The sequence below is a fragment of the Malus domestica genome, chromosome 11 (genome assembly GCF_042453785.1).
Source record: "Malus domestica chromosome 11, GDT2T_hap1".
Classification (NCBI taxonomy): domain Eukaryota; kingdom Viridiplantae; phylum Streptophyta; class Magnoliopsida; order Rosales; family Rosaceae; genus Malus; species Malus domestica.
Window position 1 is genome coordinate 37,953,196 of NC_091671.1, and position 16,167 is coordinate 37,969,362.

A 16,167-nucleotide genomic window follows, 5' to 3' on the forward strand; every position below is an offset into this window, starting at 1 on the left:
TCGCCGGTTTAAGATGATCATGCCAGAGAATTACTTGATTTACAGACTTCAAAGATGAAAAGAATTTATCCTGCTTTTTTATTATATTTCTTGTTCTCTTTTGTCATATATATATGCATATGTGTATGAAAAGTAGTGTGGCTGATGATCACCAGGATATAGTGTACGCATAAGAAGGCATCTTTTAGCGTGGTCTGGAGAGCAGCCTAGAAGTTCAGAAGCAAAAATAAACAACATAAGAGTGCTTTGTTACAATTTACTCATTGAAGTTTGTATTAAGTCAAAGTAGGATACATGTCAACAACTAGAAATGTCACTCGAGACAAATTTACTATTTAGGAACAACTCTGTAAATGAAGCCTCAACTCAAAGAGGAGCTACCCTTGTGACTCCGCTGTCGAATGGAACCTTTTTAAAGTTTGCCAATATCATGTTAAAATACAGTGGGAAGTGGCCTACAGCAAAAATTGCTAAAGGCATGCACGTTATTGCATAAACCGGAAATGCAGCGTGTTTGAGCTTATCTTTAAGCATAAAGAAATGCCCTGCACAAAATGAAATCAACATGGAAACCATTGACACGAAGAGCAATGTCAATCCAAGCAAAAGCTTACTCGGCAGCTCTTTCCTGAAGTCCTTGTCTTGGTACCGGGACATGAGGATGGACAGGAATATGACCATGGACGTAACCGAGGAGCATAGGGCAAAGAGCGATGAGATGGCGAAAATGTCGAAAACAGGTAAGTTTTCGAGGGTTGGTCTTCCTGTAACCTCCTTGATGCCACCAGGAACAGTTGTTGCAGTTGCAAAGGCGACAGTGGCGATGAGGGCCCCCATTACGGAGCAGGACTCAGAGGCCTTGGTGAGCCATTCCCTTCCGTCTTTCACGAGCCCTTTGTGGGTTTCTTTGAAGATGTCCTTCGGAGTCTTGTTGTCGTTATTGAAGCGAACAAAGAAGTGTGGTGGCATGGAGGTCTTTACGATCTGCACATATGAGAATGGACATAGTGATTAGTTTTAAAATTTGGTAAACTTAACAATAACGAGGTTGAGTTTTAAAATTGGACAATTGTCCAACATATTATATATGTTCAATAGTTTCCATTTACAGGGAGTGATTCCAACATTCAACTAAAGTATATATAAAGTGTGTGTGTGTGTGTGTGTGTGTGTGTGTATCCCTTATGCCTATATTTGATTTCCCCTTTTTCTTGTTGTTGCATAAGTTTAAAGTCCTCACCTGATACCATTTGATTTCCCATTGCATTTGGAACGCAGGCCCATGATTTAGCCAAGGCTGATGGTCTCCCAACATTGCTGCGAGATGTAACACACTATTCCCTTTATCATCCACTTTGCTGAAAACGTTATCTCTCATCGAGATATTTTTCCTTAGCAAGAGCCGGTACACATGGAGTTGCCTGCTCTCCACAGCCACCTGCACTACATTCTTTCTCTCTGAGTTAATGTCACGGATGGCCACCGGAAAAAGTTCAAGTATCTTCTCCACCATTTCAGTCACACCATTTCTTGCAGCAATCAAGAAGGGTGTTTCCCTCTTTCCCATATGAAGGGTTATCTTCTCTCTCATTTCTGCCAATAATTATCCCAAGGTACATTTTATCATACACTGTAGAGATTGGCTAGCTAAATTAAGCTAGCTAGTGTCGTATTGAATCTACTTAAATTATATATCTTCGCTAGCTAAAACAAAACTATGTCTTCATAATTGAAACCCTGGTTTTTTTCTTCCTTTGATATATATATATATATATATATATATAATTCATGCATAGAAGCTAGAGCACCAAAGCGGTTACCTTCGGCAATTTTCTTTTTATCATTCTTTGCCTTACTTTCATCTTGTCGCGGAGGATTCACAACAGGCTGTTTAGTATTGCTTCCGACTCCGAAGGTGACAACTTCATCGCCATGATCAACTTCATAAGGCCTTGTTTCATCATATTTTTTGTTTTTGTGGGATGGTGCTGCAGTCTGTGGATTCATACCGTTGTCTTCATACGCATACAAGGAAGCACGTTTGAGTAGCTCGTTCATGATTTGAACTGACCATTTGTGCTTTTGTTTCTTTTCCCTTATCCTCTTTATATACTTAGACCCTGCAATAAAAAGGGAAAAGTTTCTTGTATATGTTTATGGATGTATGCATGAGATTAAAGTACCAAGAGATTAGGATTTTTTTTTCAATACATGAACAGGTCCATACCCCATCCAAAAGCAATCAGCAATGTCGCCTTTGAGAAAAGTTTTACGAACTCAAAGCAGGTTCTGTGATGGCTCGGAATTGATTGATGTTGCTGTGCTCCAATATTTGATTGGGATCCTATTTATTATTTTGAACCAGAATAATTATTTTCTTTTTATCAGTGAACGTAATATGTATAGTACAACTCAGAGCTTATACCTGGATTTCTTCTGTTCAGAGCAACCGTAGGTCGAACTACTGGGTTCTCTGTATCTGCTGAATTTTTTCGGCTTTCTCCCTGATCATCGTCTTTCCTATTGGTAACTGCATGCAGAATATACAATTATGCTTATAGTAAACTCTATAGATTGAAAGTTTGACATTAAAATTAGTTTATCTAATATAAATTCACACACCAAGTACTTGAACCATAGTCCACACCAACCGAAAGAAGGTGATGCATGTTTGATAGTTTTCTGGATATTTGGGATTGCTTCCATCTTTCAATGTCTTCGTTAGCTCATCGTTAAAATGATCCGGTCGTTCCTCCCTTTTGAGCTTACCAACATATACATCTGCCATACAGATAAATTGAGAAGAATGAGTACTTTAACACAAAACTTATGTGATTCTAGCTTTTCGTCTTGGTATATAACACTTACAATTGTAAATGATTTTGTCCCATGGTCCAAGCCGACTACCACTTGCAAATGCATAAGACTTACTGGCAAGAAGATGAAGAGGGGAGTGTCCTTCTTCATTGACGTAAAAAACTAGTTCTTCATACAGATCGATTATCTGAAAGGCCAAATCTGTCAATCACAACAACAAAGTTGGTATTGTCAGTTGTATTCTTAATATAGAGAAACGTTCTCTTTCCAAACCGTCTGTCAACATAAGATATGTTGTAAGCTTGTAAATATTGTGTATTTATTGGATAGGAGATTCAGATTCACAATTTGTCGATTTCAAAATACATTTAGGATAAACAAATATTAGTTAGTTGATACATGGAAGTATGCAATAAATTAATCAAATTAATTAAGTGATGAGGTTAATTACCAAAGTAGTCCCTAGCAATTGCACAATGCAAGATAGTATTACCATCCTTCCTCCTGCAGTACTTGTAGCGTTGCTGATTATCATGAAGGCTGCAGATGTAGTGTAGACATAAGAAGGCAGATTTTTTACCATAGAGAGCAGCCGAGAAGAGAGGGGTCTCATTTTCTTTGTTAAGAGCACCAACCAACATGGGATGGTGTCTGGCAATGCACTCAGACATTCTCACATTCCCCATCGATGCTGCAATGTGGAGAGGGGTATTCCCTCGCTCATTTGGAACTTGAAGCAGCTCGTTTGTGGAAACCAGTTTTACTAGCTCTTCAATGTGCTCTTCTTGGCCATCGGACACTGCTACGTGTAATGCTGTGTCACCTGACTCCGTGATCTTCGCCATGTGTGCTCGAGGGTCAAGCCTATAGGTTCTAACAACTTCTTTCCATTGGCTTGTTAGGGTGATTTTGAACAAATATGTCTGCATGACCTCCATGTCCATATTCATGATCGTCATGGTAGAACTGCCACTTAATTAAACAGAAAAGAAAATGAGAAATGGCTTCTTTCCATTTACTAGTTCTTTTCATATATAAGATTCCATGAGGGCGAGAAGTAGAGGATATATATGGCATTTTCTTTTTCCTGTATCCTTTTTATTTTGACCAGTATTAATTATCTCTTCCCTTTACACTTGTTCTTTACACTTGTTTTTATGAAAGGACGATATTATTGACCAATAGTATCTCCACCCTTTACACTGTTTTTTATTTTTAAAATGATGATATTCTACTTTAATTTAATCATAATTACATAGATGAGAATTCGAACTCAGATGCATAAAGTGAGTACATTGGTCCTAAATAATGTTGCTACACCCATGTCAACTATCATTTACACTTAATTAATTTGACATGCATACGCAAACATCTCTATAATTGCATGTGGTCAATATCTTAGTGGATAGGGTGTTGGGTTTCTATCATGCATCCCGAGTTCAAAACTCCCCCTCTCCCCTAAATTATTATACAACAGTTTTTAACCCTCCTCCCTACCCGTTATAATAGTAAAACTTAAAAAAAATAAAAAGTTCTATCTTTATAATCCTTTTTCTTTTTGTCGTTCTCTCTATTACGTACTCTTTACACTTGTTTACACTTTGCTTTGACGACTTTCATGCATGTTCTGTATTCTCTACCCTTCTCATTTAGGGGATTTAGAGTCCACTACTGATCATTTCAAATGGACACGCAAGATATCACCCACTAAGCTTGATTTGGAATGACTTTTCTTGCACTACAAGTATTTGATGCTGCCACAGATTTACTTTCAAGTAAAAGGTTCTAGGTAGCTTTGGTAAGTAGTTTAGTTTACCCCTTCCCGGGCTTTATGTGTAGTTAGCAAAGTGCATATACTCAATTGACCTTGTCATAGACAAACCCGGAAAATACTTGGCTGGTAATTTAGTTTCTACGGTGACTTGCCAAATGGGTTTTCCTATTTTGTTTGTTCTAAAACAAACGAGGGATTTTTCAGTGTGACCGGCACATGAAGTGGTACACCACGTGTTACTATACAAATTGTGGGATATGTTGTGTGAGTCAACCTTGGGGAATAAAGAATGTAGAGATATTTTGGGTATATAATTATGTAATTGGTGTCCTTGTATATTTGGGATACTTGCTTCCTAGTTTGTAGGAAATTGTATAAGTTTATATATTCCTCTATGAGAGGAGAATAATATTAGAACAATAGTTTACCAAAACCTAGAATTCTATCTTGGTATCATAGCAGGTTTCGACCTGACTCTTCTCAACAAACCCTAAACACCATACATACCCTAGCTATCGAAACTCTGGTTCATCAAATATTGAACCTATAAATCATATCTCGTAGCCTTTGGAAGCAACAAAGCTACAATTTGGTAAACCTATTAGTGCAATGGCAGAGGAAAAAGTCGGCGCCATAATCCCCTTGCAACCCGTGCATGTTCAGGGGTGAGTCTACCAATATCAATGCCATTCCATTTGGGTTTCGGTTGAGTGACTTGAACTTCAAGGTTTGGTCCAAGATGATGGAGGTCCACGCTGTAGGTCTTGGGAAGCAGGGCTACTTAACGGGTAAAATCTCGGTTGTTGATAAAGATGATCCAGGGTTTGTAAAGTGGTCAACTGAAGATGCCATAGTGCGGGGTGTGGTTGCTCAAAACCATGGAACCACACCTACTTGGCCTCTTTATAAACTTGCCTACGGCCAAAGATATATGGGAGAGTGTTACTCAGATGTTCTACAATGGTTCCGATAAGTCACAATATTATGAACTCTGGTGCAAGGCTACACGGATGAGACAAGACGGTCGTCCAATCAATCTATATTTCACCAAACTAAAGGGTGTTTGGTAGGATCTAGACAAGAGATGTCCTTTCCGCATGGTGTGTGGAGTGGGCCTGAAAACTCGAAAGCAGAAGTTGAAAAAGATAGGGTGTACAACTTTTTCGCCAGATTAGATAGTGGTTTTGACCAAGTTTGGAGTGAGATTCTAAGGATGAAACATATCCCCGAAATCGAAGAATGCTTTAGTTTGGTACGACGAGAATCCCAAAGAGAGGCCACTATGACGGGAACAAAAACTACAATGGTAGTACCCCCTATGGCTACGGTAACCAAGGCATCCAGTTCTCATCCACAGTTTAATAGAAGTGCTCAACCATCCCGTACCCAGGAGGATATAGATAAAAACAAACTCTATTGCAATCACTGTAATGGAACAAGACATACTGAGGAAACCTGTTTTAAAATTCATGGCTACCCAGATTGGTACTGGGAAAAGAAGAAGGAATTAAAGGCACGGGGAATAAGAGGACGAGACAAGCTCGAGTGGTAGCTATTAGACCTGGAGCAGCGTGCAGTGAACCAGGGGACCAAACTTGATAGGGGCCGAGGGATTGCTGCTGTTGCAGCAAGTCAGCCATGGCCCACTTCATTTAACCCAATCACAGCAGCCCAAGCTGCAAGGCCTACTTCAGAGGCAGCGTCCAAAGAAGGTGAAACTGGTCTACTTCTATCCTTAATCAATCAAATCTCCATGGGTGACAACTCGAAAGATTCAGGTAAAATCGGTAAGGTTTTAATAACATCCACCAAAAGAGATACTGGTTGGATCATCATTATTCTATCATATGACTTCACCATCTAAAGAATAGGTCATTACTGCCAACGGTGATGTTGCTCCTGTAACAGAAGTGAGTTCTATTTCCCTTACTCTATCTTTGTTTATTCATAACGAACTACTTGTTCCATCATTATCCAATCATCTACTTTCTATTGGTCAAGTTACTGAGCAATTAGATTGTGATGTGCTAATGTTTCCCACTTTTTGCCTACTTCAGGATATCCAGACTCCGGCGATAATTGGGCGTGGTACTAAGAGGATAGGGTTATATTATGTTGTTGATGTATCGGCAAGTCGAGTAAATCAAGTACGCATCAGTCATTCAAACAAGAATAAGATAGTCTGGTTATGGCATCGTCGATTAGGGCATGCATCTTTTGGTTATTTAAAAAAATTGATTCCATCTTTATTTCATGGCGTTTCAAACTCTGATTTCCAGTGTAATGATTGCATTCTTGCAAAAATTAATCGTATTTCTTATCTTTTGAGTTTCAATAAAAGAATAGTTCCTTTTGAGTTAGTGCATTCTGATGTGTGGGGGCGTTCTCCAGTAGCTACTAATCATGGGATTCGTTGGTTTGTTATTTTTGTGGATGACTGCACCAGAACATAGTGGCTTTATATTATGAAACATGAAAGTGATGTTGGACAAAATTTTCACCAGTTTGACTGCATGGTTAAAAATCAATACTCTCTTCCCTTTAAGGTTCTCAGGTCCGATAATGGTGGAGAATATCTCAATACCAAAGTTTCTCAATATTTTTAGGAGCACGGCATTCTTCATGAGACTACCTGCCCATAAACCCCACAACAAAATGGTGTTGTCGAACGCAAAAATAGACACATTTTGGAAACCACTTAAGCACTCCTTATTGGTGCTCACGCTCCTCACTCCTCACTCCTATTAGGTGGATGCCGTCAAATACTCCGTTTATCTAATGAACTGAATGCCCTCTCGAGTGCATAATTTTCTCACTCCTATGGAAGTTTTTGCTGATCATGTGACGTTACCATTTTCCCTTCATTTATCACCACGTATCTTTGGTTGTGTGGCCTATGTACACCTCCATAACAATCAACGTAGTAAATTGGATCCATGTGCAGTTCGATGTATTTTTCTAGGATTTAATGGTCAACAAAAGGGGTGCTGGTGCTATCACCCTCCTACCAAGCATATGTATGTCACTATAGATGTTACATTTTCCGAGCATAAGATGTTTTTTCTTACTGACCACACCTACTATAATCTTTAGGGGGAGATGAGCACATAAGATTATAGTTGGATTGATCTTCCAACTCAATAGCAGTGAGAGCGTGACATCTGCGGTAATGGAATCTACCGTGACCCAACAGTGGGTTTGAGTGACTGTCATGACCCAACAGTGGGTTTGAGTGACTACCGTGTGCCCAATAGCATACGTGAGCCCAATCTAAGATACTGCGCCCTTTGACTCACAGTTTGGACAGCCCAAGCACTTCAAGAAATAACCCTTCTCTAGTTATACCCGTCCATATGCCCGAGGATATCCTTGAGGTAAGTTTGTCCCAATCTGATGTAGCTTATAATTTGACAAACATTGAGAGTACTTATGTATTGCCTCCTAGATAAAACCGTGGGAAACCTCCTGACAGGTACTCTCCAGATGGAAAAGTGAGATATGCAATTGCAAAGTATGTTTCTATGCATCGACTATCTTCCAAGTATCAAGCATTGGTGAATACAATGGATGGAATTAAAATTCCAACGAAAGTGGAAGAAGCTTTGCGTGATCCTTGATGGACAGAATCAATGGAGGTCGAAATGAAGGCTTTACAAAAAAAAAAAAATGGAACTTAGAGCGTGGAGCCACTACCCCAAGGAAAAAGATCAGTGGGATGCAAATGGGTGTTCACCATCAAACACAAAGCAGATGGAACCATTGACATATACAAGGCAAGGTTGGTTGCTAAGGGATACACATAGACTTTTGGAGTAGATTATTAGGAAACATTTGCTCCAGTAGCAAAGATGAACATTATACGGGTTCTTTTGTCTTTAGCTGCTAATTTTGATTGGCCGTTGAAACAATTTGATGTAAAAAATGTTTTTCTTCACAGAGATCTGGAAGAAAAAGTATACATGGAGCTTCCACCTGGGTATGAAGTGCATAATAGAATAAGTAAGGTGTGTAGACTGTGAAAGGCTCTTTATGGACTCAAACAATCGCCGAGAGCCTGGTTTGGAAGATTCACTGATGCAATGAAATGCAGATCAAACTTTGTTTATCAAACGCATGGGAGAAAAGGTTACCTTATTGATAATATATGTGGATGATATGGTAGTCACAGGTAATGATACAGAAGAGATGGAGAGACTACATGTGTATCTTTCTACGGAGTTTGAGATGAAAGATTTAGGAGGTTTGAAATACTTCTTGGGAATTGAAGTTGCTCGTTCCCGTGATAGTATTTATCTATCTCAACGAAAGTATGTTCTGGATCTTTTGTCTAAGACAGAGATGTTGGCATGTAAACCGGCAGAAACACCTATAGTTCAAAATCATCATTTGGCGATATACCCGGACCAAGTCCCAGCAAACAGGGAAAGATACCAGAAGTTAGTAGGAAGGTTGATTTACTTGTCTCTCACGAAACCATATATTGCATATGATGTTAGTGTAGTAAGTCAATTTATGCACTCTCCTAGTAAGGACCACATGGCTGCAGTAATGCGAATATTGAGTTATTTGAAAGGAGCACTTGGAAAAGGATTGATTTTCATAAAATATGGGCATTTGGAGGTCAAAGGGTACACTGATGCTGATTGGGCTGGGAATATTACTGATAGACGCTCTACATCAGGGTACTTTACATTTGTTGTAGGAAATCTTGTGACTTGGAGGAGCAAGAAACAAAATGTGGTTGCTAGGTCAATAGTAGAGGCCGAATATCGTGGTATGGCACATGGGATTTGTGAGTTATTATGGTTGATGATTCTTCTTACAGAGATTAGGTTCAAGCCACGTGGAGCTATGTTATTGTATTGTGATAATCAGGATACGCGAGAAATAGCTAATGATCCGGTTCAGCATGATCGTACAAAACATGTTGAGGTGGATAGACATTTTATCAAAGAAAAGTTGGATGTCAACTTAGTTGAAATTCCATACGTAAGATCTGAGGACTAGTTGGCCGACGTGTTAACTCATGCAGTGTCAGCAAAAGTGTTTCAGGACTCACTGGACAAGTTGGGTCTAGGAGATATCTATGCACCAACTTGAGGGAGAGTGTTGCGTGAGTCAACATTGGGGAATAAGGAATGTAGAGATATTTTGGGTATATAATTATGTAATTGGTATCCTTGTATATTTGGGATACTTGTTTCCTAGTTTGTAGGAGATTGTATAAGTTTATATATTCCTCTATGAGAGAAGAATAATATCAGAACAATATTTTACCAAAACCTAGAATTCTATCTGGATATATGTGTTAAAAAGTTAATAACTTAAAAATAAAATTTTCCACTAGTTACATAAAAATACGTGGTGTACCATCCATGTTCCCATCATAATGAAAATTTTCTCAAAACAAACAGTGAGTCTTGGGCATCATTTTTAGTTGTGACGAGAAGATGGATGGTACACCACATGTTTTTATGTAAGTGGTGGAAAATTTTGATTTTTAAGTTATAAATCTTTTAACACACATAACCCACCATTTATATAGGGACACATGATGTGACGGTCACACTGAAAAATCTCTCGAGTCTTGGGACATTGTTTTTTTTTTTTTCCGAAGCTCCAAGTCGCTAGCTAGATCTTTTGGCTTTTCTAATTAATTACTGCATTTGGGACCAGTTTTTTATTGGAATTTTTGAAGCCTTTGGCAGCTTATCAACTTATCTGAATTTCTGTCAAATTGTAAGAACTTATTCCACTCCACACACATCACAGATAATCCAAAAACATTATTAGTATAAAGATCCCTCCAAAATACTAATACATTATTAGCTCGAAACAAAAAAAAAATAAAAGAGCTTCGTAAGCATGAGCACACCAATTTGATAAAACTCTGGAAACCATAATCATACTGCTAAGACGTTGAGCTTGAGCGTGAGTTTATGCCCTAATGAACTCCACATGATCAAGCTTTGCTGGAGAAATATCAGGATCACCAACAATGGCAACCAAATCCCTATCATCACCATTCAAATAAGCCTTCAAAAATGCCACAACAATCTCACCCACAGCCTTCCTCATTAGCTCCCTCGGTCCCTTCCCATTTTTACACATGCACCCCAACAATGCCCCAACTATGCCCTGTGGATCGTCGTCCAACATGTCCATGTGCCCATAGTCCTTGACAACAAAATGTGCACATGGGGGTTTGCATTCATAGAAGAACTCCTTGTGGTTCTGTTTGGGCCCAAAATATCAGTTTGGGCCGAGTATAGAATTATTCTCGGCCTAGAAGGCCTTACGACAGGGTTATCAGGGATCGTTTAGTTCTGGATCGGTTAGGTCGTGGGCTTCCAAACCTGGGTCGGTCAAGTCATGCTGCAAGACGAGTCGAATCCTGGTGCAATGAGGAGTCTCGGCAAGATTAATAACCCGGAAGTGAATCCGGCTCAATAAAGGACTAGGATCACAATTATAGTGAAAATAGGACTGGTCGAGTTGGTGTTTGATCAGGAGAAGAAGACCTAATCTGAGTAGGGTTTTAACTCGACCTTAAAGGTATCCAGTGCTATAAATAAAGGGGGATGTGCATCATTGAAAGCCCCTCCAATTCAACACACAACTGCCATGCGCAAACTCTCTCAACAACTTTGAGATTTTTATTTTCTCTTTTCGCTGACAAATCTTCCGTTGGCATAAACAACACTGTGAAAGCAACCGGTGATATCTTAAGTCAGCATAGATAGCTCTGTCGTCGTAGAATCAGCCGATCTCGCAGCATCTTCCGTTGGCATCAACAGCACTGCAACGAGGACGGTTGGTTACTTGTCCAAGTCTCAGTCAAGAAGGATTTCTAAATCTTTATTGATTGAGGTAATCTCATTAGCCTTCTCGGCGCATTGCACGCCGAGTTATTTTATGATTGGATACTCTCAAGTGGGATTTAGAGTTCGGCATTCAGACGGGCGAACCACGTTCACTATTAAGACTTATATTCGCTTTGAGTATTTGTGCCCTTACACTTCGGTGTCGATTCGGCGTGAGTTTACTCTGACGAATAACATCACTGTGACCGAATCCGACGACAACGATTCGTGAACTTCGTAAAAATAGTAGCATTGTCTTCAGGTTCGAGAACCCAAGAGGCCGAGACGTGTTCCTTCCTCGGTCGCAATTGCAAGACACAGAAGTCAGCCGCGCACCCAACGCAACATCAATAAATTTACTCCTCGGCTGAGCTCGGCCGACGAGTTGGCACGCCCCGCATTCACCAAATGACGTAGTTAGCTTATAGATTACTCGGCCTGCGCGCCACGTAGGCTTGGTAGTTTTTAGGGTCAATAGGTTCACGCCATCTGGGGCACATGGTTGTGCCATGCAAGCATTCTGGTTCCGGTCTCAGTCCGGTCCCGATCACTACGACCGGAATCGAGAGGTTGAACGATTGAGGGGAGAATAGGTGAGAATATGGGGATATGTTCTGCAGTGTTGGTCAGCACCCGCCACAGGGTCAATGCCTATGAGGACTGATATTTTGAGGGAGAGTGAAGATTTGGCATGCCCAAGTGCTGTTGCAAATGCTGTTTTCCCACCTTTGCTGCGGCCTGCTAGAGCAAATTTGGTGAAGTCTGCTACAACATTTTCTGGCAGCAGGGATTGGAGGCCTTTTGGTAACCAGTTTATGACTTTTGCCCCTAATTCGATTTCCTCAGGTCCACTTGGAGGTACATACCCACATAACTAATCAAAATGACAAGCTCACAAATTAATTTTGTTGTCAGACGATGTATTAAAACTATGAAAATTGGCCAAAATAATCCTAATTTATTTTTTCAAATCATGAAATGATCATTTTTTTTTTAAATATGGTCGATATTTGATGGATAGGTGTTTAATACATGATTGCTATGTAGTCAGTATTGCATCGCTATTATTTGATTTTTTTTTTTTTTATCTGTTTAGCAATTTGGATTTAATTTCTGATCATTTAATAAATTTTCCTTAAAACTAAAAGTTTGTTTGGAAGTTCATTTAAAATGGTGAAAAATATTTTTAGATAGGGTAAATTAGGGAAACTTAATTTGTAGACTAAATTTGCAAATTAAGTAATTTGTCAACAATACGAAATAAACATGTTAATTAACACTTAAGTAATATCGAATCATCAACTTTCATGTCATTTAGGTTACAAAATTTGGTCAACAAATTTAGTCTCCCTCGCATATTATCCTTTTAGGGTTTAGGGTTTACGGTTTAGGGTATAGGTAATTAAAGCACACTAAACAAAAGTTCTTATAGGCATAAAAGCATTTTCAAACACTCATGACCCTTTTGTTGTAGTAGATTAGAGCTCAAATATTAAGGACGATAATTGTTGAAGTAGGAAAAAAAATTACACTATATGGCCTTAATATAGAATATTGTAAGACAATAGTACCTGAGGTGCTACAGCTACGAATCCATGAGAAGCTATGTGCTGGAGTAACTCTTTATAGAAATAGTTGCTGAGGTAGAAGCCGTGATGAAGCAAGATTACAGGGTAGGTGCCGGCAACTGTCGGTGTAACGATGAACAAGGGCTTTGGAGGTGCTGAAGAATCAAAGCAGGAAGACAGTGGCGTCTCCTCTGTGATGCATTTGAAGGTGCAATTTCCTTGATAAAAAAACAGATGTAGCAGCTGACTTAAATTTTTCCACAAGTGCCATGGGGCTCATTGTATGTGAGTACTACGTAATGTGAGCCTACTAGTTCTTTCTTATAGTGAACCAATGGTTGGGCAGCAAATATGGGAAGATCAGTTTGAACTTGGCTGAAAAACTTGAGAAACAAATTGCATGTGATGAAATAAAGAGGGAAGCGATTTTGTCACACCTTGCCTAATAAGAACAAGGCAATTGAAAGGGAAAGGCCTTGCCCTTGAGTAACACATGGAAAATGCAAAGCTGTTGTTAAGTCGTAGGTCTACTCGGAGAGGTCGTAATAAACAAGAATGGGGACTACTAGGCTTTTGTATCGTAGTAATAATTTGTGAGGTCCAAATCAAGTGGGGCTAACCCTGAAAGTACACTACCAGTATACCTGTCACCTTGTGTGAGAGGCTGAGGGCCAATTTCAGAATTTTTGTCCCCTATGCCATGTACCCGGCCGGTGCTGATATTTTCTTTTTCATTTTCCTTTCTACTTTTAAATTGTACAAAGGATGCAATTGCTATTAGGTTGATATTATAGGAGGTGGATTGTCTCCTTCCCATTTCCATACTTTTTTCATCTTTTTCTGTTTATGTGGTAACGGTTAAGTCACGTCAATATTTTATATTAATTTTTTTATAAAAATAATAAAATAAAAAGTAATAAGAATATAAAATGTTAACGTGACTTAACGGTGACCACACAAAACAGAAGGAGATGGGAAGAGTATGAAAATGGGAGGACAGACAATCCACCTCCTATATTATATGCATACTTGTACCTCATTCACCTATTATTTAGTCATGTTTTGTGCTAGATTGTTGGATGTAATGTGTTTTGTGAGAATTTTATAGAAAATATGGATTGAGAACAAAATGTAGATTTAAGTAAAAATACGAGAATACCTGAAGAATTACGAGTTTGGTTGCTATTATGTGCCGTTTGGACCTATGCAAGTAAATTTGGCTAATCAAGGAACAAAATCCAAAGAGGATTAGGAGTGGTGCCGTGTTCAAAGCGGAAAAGGAAAAAAGCTTTGATTTTGTTTGCCAACGAAGACTTGAATCCGAATCCAAATCCAAATTGGATTAGCTAGTTATTACCCTAATTCTAAAGGTTTGTGACATATATAGAGAGAGGGTGTGGGAATTCTTTCTCACCACCACCAATTCATATTTTCCACCAAAAATACAACAAGGAGTCGACGTTGCATTGCTTTGGAGCCGAGTTGGAGTTTCAATAATTCTTCTATGCCATTATTCAACCATGTCTATCCTTAGTCGGTCATAACAACTAGGCTACATCTTAGCCCCCAAAAAAAAATGTTCATGATCGATCATTATACATGGTTGAATTTGATGGCATGGAAGAATTCTTGAAACTACAACTCGGCTCCTTGTATTTTTGGTGGAAGATATGAATTGGTGGTGGTGAAAATGAATTGGTGATGAGTATGACAAGGTGACGGTAGAAGAAATGATTGTTGTGTTTGGCTCATATATTTGTGAGTAATTATGAGTCATGTGTTGACAACAATTGAAGACATGATGACTACCACAAGCAAAGTTATACTTTATAGACTAGGTATAGACTTTGGTGCATGCTAGGTAGGCTAGGTAATAATTATGTCATGTGAACTTAAGACTTTTTGGTCTTGGTTGTTGGCATAGTTGCTAGTGTATGCCTATAACTAGATGCAATATTTGTGCATTTAGTAATGCTTAGAAAGTGGGAAGGTAAGCATCATAAAAGCATCCAAGGGGGGAGCATCCGGCTCTCCCATGGGAAAGGTTGAACATGGGTTGAGAGAAAATCAAGAGAGCTAGAGTGAAAAGTATTCTAGTGAAAGAACTCTTGGGGTAGAGTGAGGCTCTTAAGAAAATTCTATGAGTGAGTGTGCAAGGGATTCGGGATTGAGTTATGTTGATTTAACTCATGTGTACTTGTACTGTTATTCTCATAGTGAAGAGCAATATCTCTCCGGGGACGTAGGCATGTTTTTGCCGAACCTCGTAAATTTCTCAGTGTCTTTATTTCTTGTATTTTATTATGTTCAACTGAGTGTGATTTGGTGAGGTTGTAATCTGAATCTCGTTTCCGCACTAACGAACGGGTCAAGGCACAACAATTGGTATCAGAGCATCGTTGGAGGCTTGGTTCGTTGGAGGTCCAGATTTGTTGTTCACCATAGAATTTTCAGTTGAGCAGTTTAATGGGAGAGGCGGTTTTACTCTTGGTAAAGGAGAGTAATGGAAGCCTGAAGAAATGGAAGCCGTGTTCAAGGATACTTGGATCAACTGCGAAAGTTGATGTTGAGGAAGAAGAAAAAGGCCTCTTTCTTCTTACCTCACTTTCAGATTCGTACGAGAACCTTGTGAAACTTTACTGCATGGAAAGATACAATAAGTTTGGAGCAGGTGAAAGCTTCTTTGGTGTGGAATGATACACAAAGGAGACCATGGATGATGGTGGGCACAAGACTGCTTAAGCTATTCAAGGTTGGAATCATGGAAGAAAATTGGAAAGAGGATTTGAGAGAGACACCAGGTTCAGATCCGGTTCCAGAGGCAAGGGTCCACAGTGCTTTGGTGCAAGGCCGGGTGGTAGCAAGTTTGTGGCATAAGGCTTCAAGTATGCCATCTAGGTACTCGAAGCAACACTTCTCCTGGTGATGTTTAATCTCAAGTGTTGCAGGGGTTTTGCAACAGATGGAGCTATGGGATTCACAGGTGATGAGATGGTCCTGAGGTATGAGGAAGTGTGGAAATTTTGTCTGGCTCGATGGGTTGTTGCTGGAAACGGGCGCGCTGATGAGTTTCCAGGTTACAGACAATGAAGATGAGGAAAACCTGTTAGAGGAGACGAGGGTGTGTCAAGATCCTGTCTGAAGC

The 16,167-nt window shown here is 39.4% G+C and overlaps 3 protein-coding genes across 3 annotated transcripts; 1 reads left to right on the forward strand and 2 right to left on the reverse strand.

Moving 5' to 3' along the window:
- Positions 1-242: 242 nt before the first annotated feature.
- Positions 243-3,822, reverse strand: LOC103449044 (uncharacterized). Its single transcript, XM_029089169.2, has 8 exons — positions 3,269-3,822; positions 2,869-3,018; positions 2,623-2,781; positions 2,426-2,530; positions 2,228-2,344; positions 1,821-2,120; positions 1,241-1,593; positions 243-984 (listed from the first exon to the last, which is right to left on the reverse strand). Exons 1-8 carry the CDS (start codon positions 3,774-3,776, stop codon positions 367-369), a joined length of 2,310 nt encoding a protein of 769 aa, XP_028945002.1. The 5' UTR covers positions 3,777-3,822; the 3' UTR covers positions 243-366.
- A 4,882-nt stretch (positions 3,823-8,704) lies between these two features.
- Positions 8,705-9,598, forward strand: LOC108174572 (uncharacterized mitochondrial protein AtMg00810-like). The gene has a single exon (XM_017335679.1). It carries the CDS (start codon positions 8,705-8,707, stop codon positions 9,596-9,598), a length of 894 nt encoding a protein of 297 aa, XP_017191168.1.
- Positions 9,599-10,528: 930 nt separating this feature from the next.
- Positions 10,529-13,839, reverse strand: LOC103449043 (chlorophyllase-1). Its single transcript, XM_070808535.1, is given in 6 exon segments — positions 10,529-10,825; positions 11,939-11,978; positions 11,980-12,041; positions 12,044-12,328; positions 13,026-13,299; positions 13,667-13,839. Coding segments are annotated over 6 exon segments (1,131 nt in total).
- Positions 13,840-16,167: the final 2,328 nt, after the last annotated feature.

Bases quoted from the DNA above. Each gene is read 5' to 3' on its own strand.
- LOC103449044 (XM_029089169.2), bottom strand. From the start codon at position 3,776: ATGACGATCATGAATATGGACATGGAGGTCATGCAGACATATTTGTTC. The intron at 2,531-2,622 runs GTGTGTGAATTT...TTCTGCATGCAG, and splicing joins GACTATGGTTCAAGTACTTG to TTACCAATAGGAAAGACGAT. The intron at 1,594-1,820 runs GTAACCGCTTTG...AATTATTGGCAG, and splicing joins TAAAAAGAAAATTGCCGAAG to AAATGAGAGAGAAGATAACC.
- LOC108174572 (XM_017335679.1), top strand. From the start codon at position 8,705: ATGGGAGAAAAGGTTACCTTATTGATAATATATGTGGATGATATGGTA.